This window comes from Rhinopithecus bieti, unplaced genomic scaffold (genome assembly GCF_001698545.2).
Source record: "Rhinopithecus bieti isolate Rb0 unplaced genomic scaffold, ASM169854v2 scaffold_20175, whole genome shotgun sequence".
NCBI classification, from domain to species: Eukaryota; Metazoa; Chordata; class Mammalia; order Primates; family Cercopithecidae; genus Rhinopithecus; species Rhinopithecus bieti.
In genome coordinates this window covers 321,521-345,064 of record NW_016809984.1, presented here as the reverse complement: position 1 = coordinate 345,064, position 23,544 = coordinate 321,521, and the positions used below count along the sequence as shown (strand labels likewise).

General features: G+C 38.4%; 1 protein-coding gene across 6 annotated transcripts in view; it reads left to right on the top strand.

The window, feature by feature from the left end:
* Positions 1-23,544, top strand: part of BRAF (B-Raf proto-oncogene, serine/threonine kinase) — a 209,067-nt gene that overhangs the window by 145,473 nt on the left and 40,050 nt on the right. For 4 of the 6 annotated variants that reach the window (XR_001888977.1, XM_017891051.1, XM_017891052.1 and 1 more), the window contains exons 9-13: positions 4,278-4,314; positions 8,375-8,511; positions 9,183-9,300; positions 12,611-12,695; positions 13,597-13,773. Coding sequence is in view for 3 of the 6 variants with exons in the window: in XM_017891051.1 (XP_017746540.1) it covers positions 4,278-4,314; positions 8,375-8,511; positions 9,183-9,300; positions 12,611-12,695; positions 13,597-13,773 (554 nt within the window). In the remaining 3 variants the exon portion in view is untranslated. Of the gene's footprint in view, positions 1-4,277; positions 4,315-8,374; positions 8,512-9,182; positions 9,301-12,610; positions 12,696-13,596; positions 13,774-17,294; positions 17,409-23,544 lie in introns of all 6 variants that reach the window. The other 2 variants (XR_001888978.1, XR_001888979.1) reach the window with 1 other exon arrangement.

The window sequence follows — 23,544 nt, the reverse complement described above, 5'->3', positions numbered from 1 at the left end:
AATTTTTGTATTTTTAGTAGGGTTTCGCCATGTTGGCCAGATTGGTCCTGAACTCCTGACCTCAAGTGATCCGCCCACCTCAGTCTCCCAGAGTGTTGGGATTACAGGCGTGAGCGACTGCGCCCAGCCAAGAGACAATTGTTTTTAATGTAAGAGACATTAGTATATTTGTAATTGGAGAAGAAGCCAGTGAAGAGAAATTGAAGATAACAGGAGAGGGAATAATTGATGTAATAAAATTCCTTGAACTTGGAAATTATGTCTCTCAGAGACTATGAAGAATTAAAGATGGACATAGCCAGCTCTGTAATTCTTTACAGACTGTGTGATGTTGGGTTAATTATTTAATCCTGGAGCCAGTAGTGTTTACCTTCTATAGGGGTTTGAATTGCTTATTATGCCTGGTACATAATAATTCAGAAATTATAGCTAATATTAATATGCAAATAGTTACAGATATTAGAGCAGAAAAGTTGTTTGATGGCTTTTGTTTTCTCTATTATGATGAAGGGTAGGGATGTAAGTAAGAGAAGGAACTACAAAAGAGTGGGGAAAAAAGTTGAAATATCCAGTTTTCAAATGCTAGAAGAACCTTTGAAACCTAGAATGAGTAGAAAAGATTGTCAAGGAGCTTTAAGAACACATTCAGAGGCCGGGCGCTGTGGCTCAAGCCTGTAATCCCAGCACTTTGGGAGGCCGAGACGGGCGGATCACAAGGTCAGGAGATCGAGACCATCCTGGCTAACACGGTGAAACCCTGTCTCTACTAAAAAATGCAAAAAACTAGCCGGGCGAGGGTGGTGGGCGCCTGTAGTCCCAGCTACTCCGGAGGCTGAGGCAGGAGAATGGCGTAAACCCGGGAGGCGGAGCTTGCAGTGAGCTGAGATCCGGCCACTGCACTCCAGCCTGGGCGACAGAGCGAGACTCCGTCTCAAACAAAAAAAAAAAAGAACGCATTCGGAATTAAAGATAAACGGAACTAAGTTTATGTTGTTACTAGCAGTAACTTGTAAGAGCAGAGAAAGCAAAATTTGGTGAATCCATAGTTGTGGGGAGTTGTGGGGATGCAACAAAAAAAGAAAAGGATATGGCCTTTGTCTTGTTCCTTCCATCTAAAAGACTCTTTGCTCTTCTGCATGCCTCTCTATCTCTGAAACCCTAACTCAGAGTAAATTCCTTGACTACTTTACCAGTGACCAAGTCCTATAGTTATCATACATAGCACTAAAAATCTTATTGGCCGGGTGCAGTGGCTCACGCCTGTAATCCCAGCACTTTGGGAGGCTGAGGCAGGTGGATTGCCTAAGGTCAGGAGTTCAAGACCAGCCTGGCCAACATGATGAAACCCCGTCTCTACCAAAAATAAAAAATTAGCGGGGCATGGTGGCAGACACCTGTAATCCTAGCTACTCGGGAGGCTGAGGCAGGAGAATCGCTTGAACCCAGGAGGTGGAGGTTGCAGTGAGCTAAGATCGTGCCATTGCACTCCAGCCTGGGTGACAAGAGCGAGACTTCATCTCAAAAAAAAAAATCTTACCACCCGTATCACTTAGTTGGCAGTCAACTAAGCAACAAACTTTGGCATCTCCTTTATTATATTCTTACGCAATTATTCTTAAATTATTTGATTTTCATTTACTTCCTTCTTACTTCCAATGTGTGCATCTGACTTCCAATGAGATTGTAAGCTCTCAAGAATGGAAAGTTAATGACATCACTAGAATTTTTGTATTTTTTGGTAGCCACATAACTCCTATCACCTTGTTTTCAGGTATGTATTTGATTATTCTGTAGAAAATGTTGAAGGCTTTTTATGATACATTAAACATAATAGAAATACATCTTTAAAGAATTTGTTTTAGCCTCTAAACAAAAAGTTGTCTATTTGCAGAGACTATTTAGAGTTATTTGGGGCCATTCAATCCCTCATATTTAAGTTAAACTAAATAAACAGACTAATGGAAGTTCTACCTATCAAGGCCCAAATTGCATTACCCATAGCGACTGTCCCCACTACCAATGTTGTTATAAAGAGCTGTATATATATATATAAGTTTTTGTTTTTGTTTTTTCTGTGACAGAGTCTCACTCTGTCACCCAGGCTGGAGTGTAGTGGCATAATCTCAGCTCACTGGAACCTTCGCCTCCCAGATTCAAGCAATTCTCCTGCTTCCGCCTCCTGAGTATCTACGATTACAGGCATGTGCCACCATGCCTGGCTAATTTTTGCATTTTTAGTAGAGGTGGTGTTTCACCATGTTGGCCAGGCTGGTTTCGAACTCCTAACCTCGTGATCCACCTGCCTTGACCTCTGAAAGTGCTGGTATTACAGGCTTGAGCCACTGCGCCCGGCGCATGAAGAGCTGTATTTTAATAATAAAGACAGATTTTAGCGGCCAAGCGCGGTGACTCATGCCTGTAATCCCAGCACTTTAGGACACTGAGGTGGACGGATCACCTGAGGTCGGGAGTTCAAGACCAGCCTGGCCAACATGGTGAACCCGTCTCTACTAAAAATACAAAAATTAACTGGGCATGGTGGCGCATGCCTGTAGTCCCAGGTACTCAGGAGGCTGAGGCAGGAGGATCACTTGAACCCAGGAGGCAGAGGTTGCAATGAGCCAAGATCACACCACTGCACTGCATCCTGGGCGAGAGAACAACTCAGTCTCAAAAACAGGACAAATTTTAGCAAAACCTTTCATTTTTTTTGAGACAGAGTCTTGCTCTGTCACCCAGGCTGGACTGCAGTGGCACGATCTCAGCTCACTGCAACCTCCGCCTCCCGGGCTCACACCGTTCTCCTGCCTCAGCCTCCCGAGCAGCTGGGACTAGAGGCGCCCGCCACCACGCCCGGCTAGTTTTTTTGTATTTTTAGTAGAGACGGGGTTTCACAGTGTTAGCCAGGATGGTCTCGATCTCCTGACCTCGTGATCCACCCGCCTCGGCCTCCCAAAGAGCAAAACCTTTCTATGAGCCATTTTGTTCCTTCCCTCTTCTAGTGTGCCCTTATCCATCCATATTTTTATGATTGTAATCAGTGTACTTTTACTTTTGTTTTTTTTTTTTTTTTTTTTTTTTGAGACGGAGTCTCGCTCTGTCGCCCAGGCTGGAGTGCAGTGGCCGGATCTCAGCTCACTGCAAGCTCCGCCTCCCGGGTTTACGCCATTCTCCCGCCTCAGCCTCCCAAGTAGCTGGGACTACAGGCGCCCGCCACCTCGCCTGGCTAGATTTTTGTATTTTTTAGTAGAGACGGGGTTTCACCGTGTTCGCCAGGATGGTCTCCATCTCTCGACCTCGTGATCCGCCCGTCTTGGCCTCCCAAAGTGCTGGGATTACAGGCTTGAGCCACCGCACCCGGCCTACTTTTGTATTTTTTAATTACACTGTAAACATGTTTCGTGATTCAAGCTTCATAATTATTTTGGTAGCTGCATAATACTTCATTAAATTGATACACTAAAATTTTCTTAACCAAAGTGTGTCAAAATGCCTATAATAGAGAAATAATTATTTCTAACTTTTTAGTATGATAGATAATGTTGCACTAAACATCTTTGTGCATATCACTTTTTCTTCTGAATTATTTCCTTAAGAAAAGTTCCCAGAAGTGGAATTACAAGATCAAAGACTATGAACACTTTTATCGCTCTTAATATGCACCAGTATAATTTTTTTTAAGGATTGATGAAGCCATTTTAAAAAAAATTTATTTATTTCCAAAGTTCAGGGGTACATGTGCAGGATGTGCCGGTTTGTTACATAGCTCAACATGTGCCACAACGGTTTGCACACAGATTATTCCATTACCTAGGTATGAAGCACAGCATCCATTAGTTATTCTTTCTGATGCTCTCCCTCCTTTTACCACCCACCCTCCGACAGGCCCCAGTGTGTGTTGTTTCCCCCATGTGTCCACTTGTTCTCATCATTCAGCTCCCACTTACAAGTGAGAAAACGCAGTATTTGGTTTTCTGCTCCTGCGTTGGATTGTTGAGGATAATGGAAGCCATTGGTTTTGAATGGCCTGAAATGGATTTCAACATTTGATTAGGACTAATAATTCTTTCATTATAGGCTTACATTGACAAGTACTTCAAAATTTAGATTTTATTATGTTCACTAGATAATTCCAAATTGTTTTGTGTAATAGTTATAAGATGTATTGTTTTAATTAATAAAATAATTCTTTTAATGTTAGTGGAAAAATCAGTGTTATCACTACTTTCTGATTATATGCTTGCTTGGAATAAATATACATTACTGTTTATTTGTAGGACTTGATTAGAGACCAAGGATTTCGTGGTGATGGAGGTAAGTAGTGATTTCAGTTTTTTTTAAAAACTCGAGGAAACTGCAGTTGCTTTGCTGCTTATCTCCTTTATACTTGCCTCTTGCATGAAACAGACACAGAGAAAAATGTGTAGAGAAACCCAAAATTTTTTTGTTTTTCTATAGTATTTGTCATTTATCTCTAATAAAATGTTAACTAATTTATAACATGAGTAGAAAAGATGACTGGACATAAAAGGAAGTCTTAAAATGTACTATCTACATTTATTCTGAGATCAGACAAGATCGGACATGTTCAGGATGGTATGGCCGTAGACTATAGTTTTAAAATATCTTACCAAGGAAAGATCCTTAATTATTATACCTGCTTTATTAATTTGTAACTGTCTTGAAAGCTATTGTTGATAAATTTCCTTTGTGGGTCTTCACTGATACTTAAAGATTGACCTTAGAATCAGATAAAACTTTGCTAAATCATTCTGAAGAGGGGGTTTGTCAGACATTATCAGCCACTTTCCTTCAACTTTCTACAGGTGTTTTAAATGTACATTTTATAGAACAGACCCATAATGGCAAAGCCCATTTGTCCTCTTCTTAGTTCAGTAAATACACAAATGAGAAACTGAATTGAGATTTCTAACTGAATTTTCATCTAGTATTCACTCTAGCACATAAGACAACATTACTTAAGAAAATACTTTTTGTAAGCATTACCCTATATGTTTTATAAGAGGTGACATTTGAGACTATCTTGAAGTTTTCTTCCAGGAGGTCCTTTACACTTACCTTCCCTGCTGTCTTCTGTCTAGTAAGGAAGACCTGTAATAACTGCATATCATACTTAGAGTTGACCTCTTCACTGTGACCTTCTTTATCTTCACAATATCTAAGCCCAGACTCAACAATATTTTACATTGAGTAAACATTGTTATAAACCTTCTTTTGTTATGTTTCTGTATACCCGTGAAGCAACCAAAATAATAATAAGCCTGCATTCTATACTCTGGACTTGGTATTGATGATAGCACATAGTTACACGAGCATTTTTTTTTTCCTGTTTGTTATTTCATGAACCTGCCAATTAATGTTGCTGCCAGTTTGACTTTCATATGTCTTAATAGCTGTGGCTTTTGATAATTTTGCCTAATACATCCAGCATTTAAATGTTGCCATCATGTTAGCATCACAAAATTAACTTAGTCATAAGCACAGCCTGCTTAGTACCTAAAATCAAATGGCATTTCTTGTCCTTTTCATGAGTCACTTTTTAAAAAATCATTGGGATTTTATGAAAATGAGCAGATTTTTGGTCCAGAATTATTTTATGAAGCAGGCTTCGATTCATCTTATTTATTCCCCATGACTTCTTTCATTTCTTCTGTGTGTCTGTCTTCCTGTGTTTGCCTGCCCCTCTCTTTCTCTTCTAACAGCCCCTTTGAACCAGCTGATGCGCTGTCTTCGGAAATACCAATCCCGGACTCCCAGTCCCCTCCTACATTCTGTCCCCAGTGAAATAGTGTTTGATTTTGAGCCTGGCCCAGTGTTCAGAGGTAGTTGGGCTCTTCTTTCTTGTTTTCACCCAAAGCAAACTAAATATAAAACTACAGATGCTGTTTGTGCCTCACCCTCACAGCGTGTGTTTGTAAGTGTGAAAGTTTTCAGTACTAAATTTCTGCTTGGCCTGGCTGGAATGCTCTGAATGTGCTTCTCACACATACTCACTGCCACAAGCTTTCTGTATGCTGTCTGTCATAAATTTTTAAAAGCAAGAAAATCCTGACCTGAGATTTCCATCTTGTTTTTTGTTATTTTATTACTTCCTGGTCTTGATAATTTCTTAAACTTAGTGGGTGGGAATAAATAAGGTGGGTGGGGAAGAGCTTACTGGATACCTTTGATTTTAATGCATTTAAGTGATTATTCTTGATGATCTATATTTGTTAATAATTTTTGTGGTTTTTAAGAAAATTGAAATGTCAATGGAAACTTCTATTATGAGGCTTTTGGCCTTTTTTCAGATTCTGGAACACTAGCTGTGTTTTTTGGGTTTTCTTTCCTCCAATATGGGATGTGTGTATTTTGTCAAAGGTAGGGAGGGAGCTGTTAAAAAAGGGAAAAAAAAAAGATTTATAACATATTTTAGATATTTCAGTGTACTTCAGAAGTTTGATGATTTATCCTTTTAATTATGTCCTAATAGAAGAAAGTGTACAGTATAATTTCATTCTCCCATTTCATCTTGCTGTTTTATTTAGTGGTTAAACTGATTTGTAAAAACTTAAGTTGAGCTAGGCGCGGTGGCTCATGCCTGTAGTTCCAGCACTTTGGAAGGCCGAGGTGGATGGATCAGCTGAGGTCAGGAGTTCGAGACCAGCCTGGTCAATATGGTGAAAACCCATCTCTACAAAAATACCAAAAAAATTAGCCGGGCATGATGGCGGGTGCCTGTAATCCCAGCTACTTGGGAGACTGAGGCTGGAGAATCTCTTGAACCCAGGAGGCGGAGGCTGCAGTGAGCCAAGATCACACCATTGTACTCCAGCCTGGGTGACAGAGTGAGACTCCATCTGGAAAAAAAAAAAAAAACAAAAAACTTAAGTCAAAGCTGGGAAAGATGTCTTGCTATAAATATTTTTAAAGATTTATATTTACTGATTCTTGCTAGTTAGTATCTGTTATATATTCTGAATGTAGTAATGGTGCTTTAGATATTTGCTCTCTCAGCCCTGCTGTTTCTCAGAAAATCCATAGAATGGGATGGAAGTCATACAGTAGTGAGTAATACAATTAAGTGATACAATAAAACTACTTAGTAGATCATAACTGTGAAGCCTGGTCAAGCAGTTAAGGCTTTATAATGTTGAAAATTATCAATGGGAGGTAGAAAATGGATTGTGCTCTACTTAATAGACATTCTGGACACCATTTTATTTTAGAAAATTGCATATGAGATCATGAAAATTCTACATGGTGATATAATATGATATAATAATAGTAAATATTTTCTACAGATTTAACATTTAAATGTGGTTATTGGTATCCTTGTTATCTGAAAGATAGTGACTCTTTTTTTCCTTAAGAGTAGCAGTCATTTTTTAAAAAGAATCTATTTTCTTGAGGTCATTTTGTTCTTCCGTATATAGAACTATTACCTGGACATCTGAGTTCTACTCAGCTGTATTCAGGCCCCAGTAAGATTCACTGCCCTGAACCCTTCTGAACCTGGTGCTACTGTACCTTATCTCAGGATGTTGGCCATGAGAAAGGTATGCAACCCTGCCAACGGAGATCACTTCCAAAGAGTATACTCCTCAGGCTCACTTGACCTATAGAATATTTGTATTTATAGTAGCTTGGCTGAGAGGCCATAGCGCTTACTTACAAAGCTCTCACTTACAAAGGCAGAGATTTTTCAGAAAGTCTTGAGAAATATGCCTGGCTTTATTTACATTAACTCTGTTTTGTAGGTAACAAATAATCTTTGTTTAATAATGTCAGCCTCTAGGAACCAGTGATACTGACCAATATCTCTTAAATAGTAGAGCATGTAGTTTAGGATTGTATTTGAGTTTAGTGATTAATATGAATAAGTCAGATATTTTCAACATTATGGCCATTATTAGAAAATGTTTCCATTTGGGGGTTTCCTTTTTTTTTTATATTGATTGGCTGTTGAGGTAATATTAAATAATTAATTAAAAGTGTACTTGTTATATAGGCATTTACACTGATTTTGCTTTTTGATTTTTTTTCATCAAAGAAACAGAAACTTGGGAGTATTTTTAGTATTTCTATCTTGTTTTAGAGAGATTGTTTTTCTCCTAGATTTTGCACCAGTAAACAAAGTATGTATCTATCGTCAGATATCTTAAAGGTCATTAAATTGGCCGGAAAACTAAAAGAAATTATAGTTGTAATCACCAAATGAGGCCCCTTTTTGGCCCATCCTTTCCAAAAGGTCTATATTTAAATATGCACTACATTTTAAAATTAAGTCTAAATATCCCCCAACCTTCTACCCCTGATAAATTAACATACTTGCTCCTCCTTAATGTATACATTTTTCTTATCACTAATTCAGGATCAACCACAGGTTTGTCTGCCACCCCCCCTGCCTCATTACCTGGCTCACTCACTAACGTGAAAGCCTTACAGAAATCTCCAGGACCTCAGCGAGAAAGGAAGTCATCTTCATCCTCAGAAGACAGGAATCGGATGGTAAGAGTATATGATATCTTTTTTTCTCTTTCTTCTTAGAAGTCATAGCCAAATGTAATATTATCCTTTAGATATATTATGTCCATATGTGACACAGAACTCCCATAATTAAATAAATTTCAGAGCTGATAGTTCTTTGCTTAAAGCATATTTCCACAGCACTGCTTTTTGCTGTCATCTGTAATATAATTTAGTAGAAGGCAGTTTTGGAAGAGTAACAGTGTTCTGCTTCTAAAATAAGGAAAAAGAGAGAAAACTAGTATTAGAAGGCATGAAAAGGCTGGTCCAGAATTCAGATATCTACCGAAGGACATTCTTCCCTATTTAAAAAATCAACTTTCTTCTGGCAAAATAAATCCACCATGGGGCAACATGTATACCTATGTAACCAAACCTGCACATTCTGCACATGTATCCCAGAACTTAAAGTAAATTTAAAAAATAAAAATTAAAACTAACACTTTTACCATAGTATTGTTACTAATTGTTTGAATAAGTGGAACTTTTACCCTACCAAAATACTTTTGTATGTTTGATTTTTTTTTTTTTTTTTGGAAAGGACTGAATTATCAGATAAGATACATGAATTTAGCACCAATTAAAAAAGAGTGAAACATAAGGTTTTCTTTTTTTGTTTGGTTTGACTTGACTTTTGTACTATTTTTATCAAGAAAACACTTGGTAGACGGGACTCGAGTGATGATTGGGAGATTCCTGATGGGCAGATTACAGTGGGACAAAGAATTGGATCTGGGTCATTTGGAACAGTCTACAAGGGAAAGTGGCATGGTAAGTATGTAATGTGGTGACATTGTGACAAGTCATAATAGGATATGTTTAACAACTTTTATTTTGTAAAAACAATCATCAAAGGAAATATTCACTCTTTGCATCAGTAAACTATATTAGTTTCAGGATTCCTCCAAAAGTTTCTAACAAAATTATGGGAAATAAAACCGTTCACAGCAATCAGGACTCCTGTCATTATATTATAGTAATAATTTTTAAAGGAGAATTCCTCCAGGTTAACTAGTCCTCAAAAGGATTTTTTTTTTCTTTTAGAGTCTTTCAGCTGATAATTTTATTTGTATTGTAAGTCACAAGTAAACATATTAAAAATGTACTTACTGACTGGGCACAGTGGCTTACGCCTGTAATCCCAGCTCTTTGGGAGGCCGAGGCTGGCAGATTACGAGGTCAGGAGATCAAGACCTTACTGGCCATGGTGAAACCCCATCTCTACTAAAAATACCAAAATTAGCTGGGTGTGGTAGTGCGTGCCTGTAGTCCCAGCTACTTGGGAGGCTGAGGCAGGAAAATCACTTGAACCTAGGAGGCAAAGGTTGCAGTGAGCTGAGATCGCGCCACTGCACTCCAGCCTGGCGACCGTGAGACTTTGTCTCAAAAAAAAAAAAATTAACAAAGAAATATAAGTGGCCAGTAAACATATACAAAATGTTCAGCCTCACTAGTTATCAAAGAATTGCAAATTCAAAAATAGAAATCATCATTTGCCTCTTAGTTGGACAAAATATTTTTAAATTGGATTATATTTAGAGTAGTGGATGTATTTTCATCAAAGGTTTAATATTAATGAAAAATGAAAATGAACATCAACTATTAGAGAACTGGATAAATTTGTACCTTCATATATGATTATATAGGAGTTAAAATGGCATAGTAGAGCTATATTTATTGATATAGAAAGGTGTCTTTGGCATATGAAATTTGACAAAGCAGTATGTATAATATACCATATTATGGAGCTCATGGAAATATATAACATAATTTTTTATATGACAGTATTTTAGGCCACGCACAGTGGCTCACGCCTGTAATCCCAGCACTTTGGGAGGCCAAGGCAGGTGGATCACCTAAGGTAAGGAGTTCGAGACCAGCCTGGCCAATATGGTGAAACCTCGTCTCTACTAAAAATACAAAAAATTAGCCAGCCTTGGTGGCAGGTACCTGTAATCTCAGCTACTCAGGAGGCTGAGGCAGGAGAATTGCTTGAACCTGGGAGGTGGAGGTTGCAGTGAGCCAAGATCCCACCATTGCACTCCAGCCTGGGTAACAGAGCGAGACTCTGTCTAAAAAAAAAAAGACTTTGTATTTTAGTATATATCTCCTTAAGCTATCTTTTCACAGGTGTTCATATTCACACTACATTCATGTAAAAGCCTAATAACATATAATGTCACTTTTGAGTGACATAATTAAAGTAATTTTTTTATACCTTCAAAATGTCTTTAAACATTTTTTTAAGTGCTATGCAGTATTTTATGATATGAACAATAGAATAAGCACTGTATTACTTTGATAATTGAGAAAAATCAATGTTGATTTAACTTATTAAAATATAGATACAAGTTGAGTATCTTTATTTATTTATTTTTGTTTGTTTTGTTTTATTTTGTTTTGTTTTAAGACAAGGTCTCACTCTGTCGCCCAGGCTGGAGTGCAGTGGCACAATCTCGGCTCACTACAATGTCTGCCTCCCAGATTCAAGCAATTCTTCTACCTCAGCCTCCTGAGTAGCTAGGATTACAGGCGCGTACCACCACACCTAGCTAATTTTCATGTTTTGAGTAGAGACAAGGTTTTGCCATGTTGGCCAGGCTGTTCTCAAACTCCTGACCTCAAGTGAGCCACTCACCTTGGCCTTCCGAAGTGCTGGGATTACAGGTGTGAACCAGCGCACCCAGTCAGGTTGGGTATCTTTAATCCAAAATCCAAAACCCAAAGTGCTCCAAAATCAGACTTTCTGAGCGCTGACATGATGCTCAAAGGAAATACTTATTGGAGGATTTCAGATGTTTGGATTAGGGATGCTAAACTGATAAGTATAATCAAAGTATTCCAAAATCAGAAAAAAATTGAAATTTGAGACCTTCTGGTCCAAGGCATTTCGGATAAGGGATACTCAGCCTGTGTATAAAAGTACCCATAAATTAGCCAGGCATGGTGGCACATGCCTGTACTCCCAGCTATTGAGGAGGCTGAGGTGGGAGAATGGCTTGAGCCCAGGAGTTCAAGGCTGCAGTGAGCCATGATCATACCACTGCACTCCATCCAGCCTGGGTGACAGAGCAAGACTCTTGTCTCTAAAAAAAGTTAAATAAGCAGAACATTAACTAGCACTCTAGAAACATCCCCCCACAACTATGTCCTCTTCCAGCCAATCACCTCTCTCCTAAGGTTAACCACCATTGTGATCACAACAGGAAGTGCATAGTGTGTGCTCTTTTGTGTCGGCCCCTTTCACTCAACATTGTTTATAAGATTCATCTATATTGTTGTGTGTAGTTGGAAGTCATTCATTCTCTTTATGGTATTTCATTGTGTGACTATAACATGATTTCTTCTTTCATCTATTGCAATTGGATCGTTTCCAGTTTGGGGCTTTGATTGATGCTGGTGCTATAAACATTTTTAGTATATGTCTTTTGGTGAACAGAATTGTGAGACCACAGGGTATGCATACGTCCAGTTTTAGTAATGCTGCCAACAGTGTTACAAAGTAGTTGTACCAATTTCAACACCTACTGGCAGTGTTGAGAGTTACAGCTGTTTCACATAAAGTTTTTTTTTAAATTTTAGTGACAATGTTAGTCATTTTACTAATCAAAGTATCATAAGTAATCCATAAATTTGAAAAAAATATTAACTACTCTGATAAACTTTTATAGTTTCCTAGTTTTAAGCAAAATTCCATAGGGCCTGTTAATTGTAGTTTCAACATTACTTGTAGTTTCAATTAGTAAATAAATATTAAGCCTAGTAAGTATAATTTAATATTGTCAAATAATTTGGAAAATACCATGGGTACTTAATTGATTTCACCAAATTTCCATGGAACAAACAAGGTTGGCTATTTTTTGGATTGATGTTTTGAAATACTAGTACAGGAATATCATTGTTAGTTGAGTGTTTAGCCTTAGAAAACAAATGGAGTTTAGATAGCTAAAGTATAATTTATCTGTGATTTAATAATGGTGTGGAGTTAGGGCTATGATAATTAGTGAAAACACTCACGAATGTTCTATACTTTTAAATTTTAAAAATTGAAATGACACTTGGAATAACAATTGCCTTTTAGGTGATGTGGCAGTGAAAATGTTGAATGTGACAGCACCTACACCTCAGCAGTTACAAGCCTTCAAAAATGAAGTAGGAGTACTCAGGTGAGCTTGTGTGGATTACTATTTTCCAGAGAAAGAAGTTATTTTTATTAGCTCCTGGTTCCCAGTGGTAGCGACTATTAGCTTTACAGATTTACTCAAAATGGATAAATTTGTAGAAACAGAGTATGTCTGAGTATATTTTTGTCTTTAACCACATTCTTTTAAGTAGTATGCAATGTTATATGGTACAGTTGATAGAATACTTAATCCTAGACAGAATTAATGGAAGAATAGTATTCTGATAGTGTAAAATAATAGTTCTACTTATGAAAATAATGCTCTCCAATGTTTAAGCTTATCAGAATACATTTAGAGATGGTATTTAGTCCTGGGCTCTGAAATTTTAGAAACATTGACAAACTAGAATATGTCCAGCGAGGACCACCTAAATAGGGAAGATTCTAGAGGTGTAATGGGGGAAAATAATCAACAGAACTGAGGATATTTGGTTCAGAGAAGGCTGTTATGTTCAAGAGAGTGCACAGTTATTCCAGAGTGCAGGAAAAAAGTTATTCCAGAGAGCAGACCAGGGAAGCAAGCCAGAGGTGAAAGTTGTAGGAAAATGATTTTGTCTCAACACTTGGAAACTTTATAATACCAGAACCACTTAAATAAAAATAAGAGAGTCAGCTACATACTGAGTGATGAACTTCCCATAGTTGAAGGTATTTAAGCAACCTCTAGTTACCTGTCAGATATATTTAAAAGATATTTTGCATAAAGTAGGAGGTTAGACTTGGCAATTCCCAGTCTCTTCTAAATTTATCCTTTTGTTGCCTTTTTAAAAAAACAGCTTTTTCTGACAACATTTTACCGATAGGTAGACTACTTTGATTCTCTTTTGTAAGAATTGCTACAGTTTGTCGACATTTAATATTTACTGTCACATTTCTTTGTACAGGAAAACACGACACGTGAATATCCTACTCTTCATGGGCTATTCCACAAAGCCACAACTAGCTATTGTTACCCAGTGGTGCGAGGGCTCCAGCTTGTATCACCATCTCCATATCATTGAGACCAAATTTGAGATGATCAAACTTATAGATATTGCACGACAGACTGCACAGGGCATGGAGTAAGTTCCATTCTGTTAAATGTCTTATAAATTATTTTTGAAGACCATTGAGGATGTTTTAAAGGTTTTGCCTGCTATTCTTTTGGATTGCATTTTAAATTACTGTCCAGGAACATAATATAGATGCTAACTAATGGCTAGTAAATAATAGGATACTAAAAAATAAATGTCTTTGTCTAGTGCAGCCTTCAGAACATATATCAAGTATTTGATAATAAATACATGACTGCAAACTTAGGCTCAGCACTCAGTTATTGAGCTAAGCAAGAGAGGTTCAGAAGATAGAAACAGCAAAAACCTACTAAAAAGTTGTTAACGGTTGTTGAAGTAAACAGAATGGTTGTTAATTAGTTACTTTTTCAAATCATTTTCTCTGAGTGCCCATATTTTTTTGTTGCAAAATGGTCAGTTAATAAAGTGGAAAATCTGCATTCTGACCCTTTTTGAGGATTTCAAAGTGAGTTCATATCTGTTGAATTTTGCTATGCAATTTAAAGAGTTATTTTATAAAGTTTATCATAAGCTAATATGGGGAACTGACTTTGAAGGATAAATTTTAAATTTTGTATGCAACTCTTAAGTGCAAATGAATACGTAAATTAAAAAGTAAAATTAAATTTTGAAAGCGCTTAGATGAAAATTATAAACTCAGTAAAATATGAATTTGAAAGCTCTATGAGAAGTTTAAAATAGGTATGATCTTAATTATTTTGTTTTTTACAAATTGCTTTCACTTACATAAATTATTATGTCATTTAATCTTTATAATGTTATGAAGTAGATCTTTTTTCTTTTTACAGATAAGGAAATTGAGGCTTTTAAGTGCCTTGTCTAAGGGCACACATTTAATAAGTGGCACCAAAGATGTTTAACTCAGGATTTCTGAATCCCAATCCAGTATTCTTTCCCTATAACCACTAAGCTACTTTTACATTATAAAATTAGAATAAAAGAGTAAAAGGGTATATATGTACTAACACCTACAACTCTAGCAAGTAAGTGTAGAGCCAAGACTCAAAACCAGATCTGGCTCTTAGATCTTCCAACTGTACCACCTTCTCTTTCTCAAAACTTGGCAATATATCTATAATTTAGATTGTTTACAAGCCTATATTCAGCCAAAATACTTATTACAGCAAATTATTACCTTATTCAGTAACACTCCCACTTGCCCCTAGACTTGAAACAATCTCAACCTTTCAAATAAGTTAGAATCTCTGAATCTGTTCGAATCTAAAGGCTTTTAAAGAATTAAAATCTTGACCAGGCACGGTGGCTCACACCCGTAATCCCAGCACTATGGAAGGCTGAGGCAGGCGGATCACCTGAGGCTGGGAGTTCAAGACCAGCCTGACCAACATGGAGAAACCCCGTCTCTACTAAAAATACAAAATTAGCCAGGCTTGGTGGCACATGCCCGTAATCCCAGCTACTTGGGAGGCTAAGGCAGGAGAATCACTTGAACCCGGGAGGCGGAGGTTGCGGTGAGCCAAGATCACACCATTGCACTCCAGCCTGGGCGACAAGAGCGAAATTCCATCTCAAAAAAAAAAAAAAAATAGAATTTAAAATCTTGTGAAGAGTAAACCATGGCACAAATTGTAAACATTCAGTGAGAAACAAAGCTTATTCTCTTCCCACACCACTGGTCTCTTTGCAGTTTCTTCAGCAGGCCAAGCATGTTCCTTCTTTAGGACCTTTATGTTTGTTACATTCTCTTTAGGATACACATGCCACAAATATCCTTATGTCTCTGTTCATATGTCCCCTTTTAACTGAAACTCTTGCTTACCTTATATAACTAACATGTCCCCACATCACCCTGTCACTCTCTATACCCATAGGCTTGATGTTCTTTATAACGCACAGCTCCATCTGACCTGTTTGTTGTCTTTCATCCCCACTAGAATGCAGGCTGTATGAGAGCAGGGGCTTTTTTTTTTTTTTTTTTTTTCATTATTTTATGCCTAATGCCTAGAATGGGACCTGGCATACTCAGTACATAACTGTCAAATGAAAATGATTACACATATTAAATGAAATACACAATAACTGCATATTATTGATAGATTTACCTTTCAGAAGAAAGAGATGCCAAATCCTTCTCACATCGCAACTGAGAAATGTGGCTGGGCATACTGGCTCACACCTATAATCCCAGCACTTTAGAAGGCCAAGGTGGGATGATTGCTTGAGCCTAAGAGTTCAAGACCAGCCAGGAAACATAGGGAGACCCTTGTCTCTGTAAAAAATAAAAAATTTAGCCAGGTGTGGTGGCACTTGCCTGTAGTCCTGGCTACTCAGTACGCTGAGGTGGGAGGATCACTTGAGCCCAGGAGTGTAAGGATGCAAGGAGTCGTGATTGTGCCACTGCACTCCAACCTGGGCAACAGAGCAAGACCCTGTCCCAAAACAAACAGGCTGGGTGTAGTGGCTCATTCCTGTAAATCCAGCACTTTGGGAGGCCGAGGTGAGCGGATTAAGACAAGAAGTGACAGTAAAGAAGTACATTATCAAATTGGAATAGTGCTGCAGTCTGAAGGTCAGTGAAGAGGTGATATATTTTGAAAATACAGTTTGAGATTATCAGTGTAAATTTTACAGTCATCTACTCTGGAACACTTTGTGTTTTTAAATAGATCTCACAGTTTAACATGATGCAATGAGTGTACGATAGTATGAACATAGATCATTCCATTCAGTTTATCCTAGGTTTTAGTAACTGAAAAAGTATTAATTCCAAGTTTTAAGCCCTCCAGCAGAGTATACGTTTTAGTACCGGTTTAAAATTAACGAAGGAAGATATAGTTTCTTTTCCCTTTTAGTTTTGTCTTGTAAGATGATAACATACAACTGGTTAAATGTACTGACACATCTTCAGTTTCTGAAGGATTTGGCAAGTTGAAACTCCTCTTATTAACAGGGCTATGTGAGTTTCAGATTAAGGTGACAGATTTTTGCTCCTTCCTGGAACTCCACTAAAACTATAATAAAGGAATTTTTTTTAAAGCATAGACGCGTAAGGATGGGGATAACAGAGAGGAAGGAGACAGTATCAGCAACATTTTGAAAGCTGGAAAGCAAGTGGAGAAGTGATCATGGACTTAGACCCCAAAAGGCTAAATGATCAGTTGACAGTGGGGAAATTAAAGCCAACCTGGTTTATACCATAGAATCCTCAATTCTCAGGAATTGGCAATATCACTATCTTAGGGGACGAAAGGGTTAAAATGAAAGGCCTGTTTGAAAAGCTGTTATTTCTCTAAATCTGTTCTCTTACTCACCAGGTAACTGCTCCATCCCTATCCTAGCAGTAGACTGGAAGTTTCTTCTCTAGGGAGGGGAAAGTAAACATCTCTGGACTGGGAGACCCTAATCTATGTCTGGGACATGGATATCTTTCCCAAAACATGGAGATTTGATGACTATGTGCTTACTAAATGATGAAGGGAGATTTCCCCAGCCCTCTCTTTTTATTTGATTCCCAACATGCTAGCAGCCAAACCTTACTCTTCCTGCAGGAGATTCGAAGAGTCTTGGGTGAATTTTACCAGCTCAAGAGGAAAGACCCAAAGAAAGTGACATCAGAGATTCCACCTAGATTACTGTATAGTTCAAAAATAACAAACAAATCTGTAAGTTCAAAGCCTCCAAGCAGCTTGTAAGTCCCTCACTTAGTCTGAATAAGAGTATCACTGGGTAACTAGATATTGGTGGGGAAGTCTTACGCAAATAAGGAGACTGTAAAACACATAGAGAAAAGTAGGCACTGGGAGAAACACATACAATGCAAGATTCTCTCTCCCCCACCTCATCCCACCTCCAAAAAGCCTATCAGTTTTCTCAGAGGGAGAGAAGATAACTTTATATCCATTAAACAGAAACAGAGGTTTTCTAAGGAACATTCATGTAATAGCAACAAAATGCTAAAATATTGATATTTACAGTACACTGGAAATTATATCCTTTGCAGTTATTTAAACGTAACTTTTAAATGTTAATTTAAAAGGAGTTATGTAGTTTCTCAGAATTCTTTTAAGGGGTGTTCAGCAAAAAAAGTTTTAAAACTATTATTTTAAACACTATATGGTTTAATATTAAATTTCTATATTATGCAACGTAATTCAGAAGGGACACTTAGATAAACTTTTTATAAACTGAGTTACATAAAATGTATATAATTAATTGGAACACATAACCAGATTGCATCAATGAGTCTTGAAGTGGATATTCCTGTTTTCTTCTCTACTGTCAATGACTAAAGTACACTATTTTCACTACTTTTTTAAAATTTTGAGACAGTCTCCCTCCTCTGTCACCCAGGCTGGACAGGCTGGAGTGCAGCGACACAATCTCAGCTCACTGCAACCTCTGCCTCAAGTGATCCTCCCACCTCAGTCTCCCTAGTAGCTGGGACTACAAGGGTACACCATCATACCCGGCTCATGTTTTTGTATTTTTTGTGGAGACGGAGTTTCGCCATGTTGCCCAGGCTGGTCTCAAACTCCTGGGCTCAAGAGAGCCACTGCCTCCGCCTCCCACAGTGCTGGGACTACAGATGTAAGCCACCAGGCCCGGCCTATTTTTAGTACATTTGATTGAACTTTGTTGTTGTTGTTGTTGTTGTAGAACAGTCTGTTCTAAGGTATCAGGCTGACAGATGTTAGAACAAACAGAATGGTCCTAGGGGTCATGAACTGGTTCTTCAAGTCCTAACTGTTGCTGCTGATTTTGTAACAGATTTTAACGTGTCTTTTGACTTCTGGTCATCCATTTCAGCCTCATGTTTGATTCTCTGTTTTAATTTCCCCCTATATATTCCCATGGATCAAATGACACAGATGGAATTCCTTACATACCTCATTTTTCCTCCCTGTTTCCGATACTTGTTCATCTAGAATGCCAACCATAGTTTCATCCTGAGGGCTTTGTTTTGGAATTATCCCAGAAGTTACTCCCAGTTAGAAGCCTGCTTGGATAATTAATATTGCTTCTTAGCTCCCTCCAGCTCTCTTTCTTCCTGTCCCCTGGCTCTACCCGGAGCACAGATGATAATTCTCTGTGGCCATCACAGCCACCATCTTACTGTGCCTCCTTTCAACTCTTCATGTCTATATCCTCTTCCCTGACCAGCATCATCTCACAAAGGACAGACCAAGCCAGATACAGTCTATAGCTAGACAATAAAGCTATAGGGTATTTAAATAGCCTCTTAAAAATGTACTTTTGCAAAGCCTTTATTTCAGAATAGCCTGCCCTGTGTTGAAAGTGATCTTTTCTGACTACTCACCAAAATTAATTCTAAAGTCTCTGGATATAAGCAGAATAGGAACAAACGGATTCATTTTATAAAGTGCTAGGGTTGCAGTTAACTCATAGTATAAAACCTTTAATAATTAGAAAAGTTAGTCTGGGCACCGTGTCTCACACCTGTAATCCTAGCACTTTGTGAGGCCAAGGCAGGAGTATTGTCCAAGGCCAGGAGTTTAAGACCAGCCTGGATAACACGACAAAACCCCATCTCAATACAAAATACAAAAATTAGCCGGATGTGGTGGTGTGTGCCTGTGTTCTCAGCTACTTGGGAGGCTGAGGTGGGAGGATCACTTGAGCCCAGGAAGTCGAGGCTGCAGTGAGCCATGATCACGTCACTACACTCCACCCTGGATGACAGAGCAAGACCCTGTCTCAAAAATAAATAAGAATACTTAGAAAATTTGAATCATTAGGACTTTCAAATGTGTCACCTTTATTGGATTACATACTATAAGCAAAAAGTGGATAGGTAACATTTTTCCTGTGTGGTTCTGTCTTCCATTTGTACCCCAGTGAAAAACTATTTCTGATTCCTGGGTTTACCTGAAAAGGAGCAGAGCTATTCTAATGGTAGATAATTATAAACTCACTCTGAGGAATAAGGGTTGGTAAAGTATGTTTCATCATCATCTTTTTTGTTTTTTGTTTTTTTTTTGAGATGGAGTCTCTGTCACCCAGGCTGTAGTACAACAGCACAGTCTTGGCTCACTGAAACCTACACCTCACAGGTTCAAGCGATTCTCCTGCCTCAGCCTCCCGAGTACAACTGGGATTACAGACGCCCACCACCATGCCCTGCTCGATTTGTATTTTTAGTAAACGGGGTTTCACCATGTTGGCCAGGCTGGTTCAGGAGTTCAAGTGATCCGCCTGCCTCGGCCGCCCAAAGTGGCCGCCCAAAGTGCTAGGATTATAGGTGTGAGTCACTGCACCTGGCCTATCGTCTTTTCACCTGCCAGTCATTGATTCATCCCAAGGACCCAGGTATATTAAGAATACTGTTACTAAAGAAATTCCAGGAATGGTCAGTACATCATGCCTTTTTTTCTTTTTCTTTTTTTCTTTTTTTTTTTTTTTTGCTAGCCTTATAATTTCAGTATAATATTCATGGTATAATTTTGAATTTAACTTTATCAGAAAATTAAGTATTAAAGAGGCACAGGCTGGGCACGGTGGCTCAAGCCTGTAATCCCAGCACTTTGGGAGGCCAAGACGGGCGGATCACGAGGTCAGGAGATCGAGACCATCCTGGCTAACACGGTGAAACCCCGTCTCTACTAAAAAAATAGCTGGGCATTGTGGCAGGCGCCTGTAGTCCCAGCTACTCGGGAGGCTGAGGCAGGAGAATGGCGTGAGCCCGGGAGGCGGAGCTTGCAGTGAGCTGAGATCTGGCCACTGCACTCCAGCCCAGGCGACAGAGCGAGACTCTGTCTCAAAAAAAAATAAAATAAAATAAAGAGGCACATAGAAAAAGTTGCAGCCTATTGATATATTTACAGAAGCATTATATTCTCAAAATAAGATGATTAAAAATAATTTGGAGATAAATCCTTACAATTTACTTTGTTTTAAATAATGATGAGCATGCACCTTTTACTCATAAGTGAACCCAGTTGAAGATAGAAGGATTAATTAAAGCTGAAAAAATGGTGAACATGCATTAGTGATTGATAATAATTCTAAGTGACCAAAGAATATTTAATTATAGTGAACATAATTTTCTGGTGGGTAAAAATAACATAATTTTCTGGTGGGTGCTGATAATAATAATAATCAGAAAATGCAAGGTAAAACAAAAAAGTACCACTTTCCACCCACTGGAATTGGCAAAATGCCTGAGTTCTGATAAGATCAAATGTTCATAGGATTAGAGGAATTGCTTTCCGGGACATTTCTGATGCAACCAACCACCTTAAGGGCGTTCTGGAAGTATCTGTTAAAATAGAAAAATGCTTGTTCTAACCCCAGGAAATACTAGCTTTTGTTCCAAGTCACGTATACAGAAGGAGATGTATTATAGGAAACCATATAATAGTGAAAAATAGGTCTGGATGCAGTGGCTTATGCGTCTAATCCCAGCACTTTGGAAGACTAGGGTAATAGGATCATTTGAGACCAGGAGTTTGAGACCAGCCTGGACGACACTATGAGACCCTGACTGTACATAAAACTTAAAACATTATTTTAAGAAAATTTTTTTTAAAAGAAAACTTACTGAAAATTGGAAACATGTTCATCAGGAGAAGACTTGATAAATAACATATTGGCACTTATGTGCAGTAGAATCATATATAGTATGAATTATATAGGTATATATCCATATAAAATGGATTATATAGGTATATATCCATATAAAATGGATTATATAGGTATCAACATAAAGCTTTAAAATATTAATGTTAAGTGAGAAAAGCAAGCTGCAGCATGAGACCACTTTAAAAATTTTAAGCAGAACATTTTTTATATTTGGGCTTTAAAAAGTGGTATATATGTATGTATGTAAAAGTACTGAAATAAGGATTAGAAAGCAAAGATCAAGTAACATAGTGATTATCTCCAGGAATCAAGTATAAACTTTGAAAAAAGACTGAAGGTGGCCGAGCGCAGTGGCTCACGCCTGTAATTCCAGCACCTTGGGAAGCCGAGGCAAATGGAATCACTTGAGATCAGGAGTTCAAGACCAGCCTGGCCAACATGGTGAAACACCACCTCTACTAAAAATACAAAAAATTAGCTGGGCATGGTGGCAGGTGCCTGTAATCCCAGTTACTCTGGAGGCTGAGGCAGCAGTATTGCTTGAACCTGGGAGGCGGAGGTTGCAGTGAGCCAAGATGGCACCACTGCACTCCAGCCTGGGTGACAGAGGGAGATTCTGTCTCAAAGAAAAAAAAAAAAGACTGGAAGTGTTTCAGTCCATTTTCTGTTGCTATAACAATACCTGAGGCGGGGTAATTTATTCTTTTCTGCAAAAAGAAACTTATTTCTCATAGTCCTAGAGGCTGGGAAGTCCAAGGGCATTGGTGCTAACATCTGCTGGGCTTCTGGTGAGGGCTTTCCTACTGCATGGTAACATAGTGGAGAAGCAGAAGGGGAAGTAGGCACACGCAAAAGGGGCAGAACACAAGGAAGGACCTCTCTCTATAACAACTCCCTCTCACAGTAACTGTAGAACTCATTCCTGGCCAGGTGTGGTGGCTCATGCCTGTAATACTAGCATATTGGCAGGCTGAGGAGGGAGGATTGCTTGAGCCCAGGAGTTTGAGACCAGCCTGGGCAACATAGTAAGACCTCATCTCTACAAAAAAAAAGGTTTTTAATTAGCCAGGCATGGTAGCACACTCCTGTAGCCCCAGGTACTCTGGAGGCTGAGGCAGGAGGATCACTTGAGCCCAGGATTTTGAGGCTACAGTGAGCCATGGTTGAGTCCACTGCACTCCAGCCTGGGTGACAGAGACCCTGACTCAAAGAAGAAAAGAAGTCAGTGACTCCTGCTTTCAGGAGGGCATCCCTCATGACCCAGACCCAAATGCCTCTTGAAGGTCCCACCAACTCTCAACACCATTACACTGGGGCCAAGCCTCCACATGAGTTTGTGGGGACAAACCATATTCAAACTGTAGCAGGAGACAAATGTATAAAAGTTGTAACGGGTCAGATTATGAGTGACATTATCCTTTGCTACTGCAGTTTTTTAATATTTCAAAATAAAACGTTACGAGGAAATATGTAATCGTTATAGGAAATTCAGAAAATGTTAACATAAATGAAAAGCACCAGTAATCCACCATCAAGAGATAACTGCCATTAATATTTTGATGTTTATTGTGTATCCTTTCAGAATGATGTGTTTTAATAGTATACACAATGGTTTCTTGTTGTTTTAAATCATACTGGGTTTGCTTTTTTTACTCTTAAATATCTCTACTGGTCAATAAATATTCTGATACCAGCTTTGCTACATACTGTTAACTCACTGTCTCCCCCTTTCCTTTATACCAACTGTGTTCTGTGGGTTTTTTAAAAAATATACTCTAATGTATTTAGCAATGATAGGCACTTACTATGTGTCAGACATTCTGTGTACTTTATATACATTACCTCATTTACTCCTCAACAACCCTGTGAAGTTGCAGCTTTTATTATATCCTTGTTTTATGGATGAAGAAACCTGGTTGTGGAAGGGGCAAGTAACTTGCCCCAGGTACTTTGGCTCCAGAGTGTTTTCCTTTAACAATTAAAGCATGTTGCTTCCCCAACTTATTCAGTCCCTTTGAAAACCTCAAGTAGACCCTTAGTGTTATAGAGCAGTTATACTTTCAGTTTCCTAGTTCATTCACTGTCCTCTTTTAGACACTGGCATACCTCCTCAAAACCTCATATCCTTAAGCCTCTAAAACCTCTTCTTCAAGAAGTCAGCGATAACATTGCTTGCTATCTCTTTCAGAAAGTTGGAAG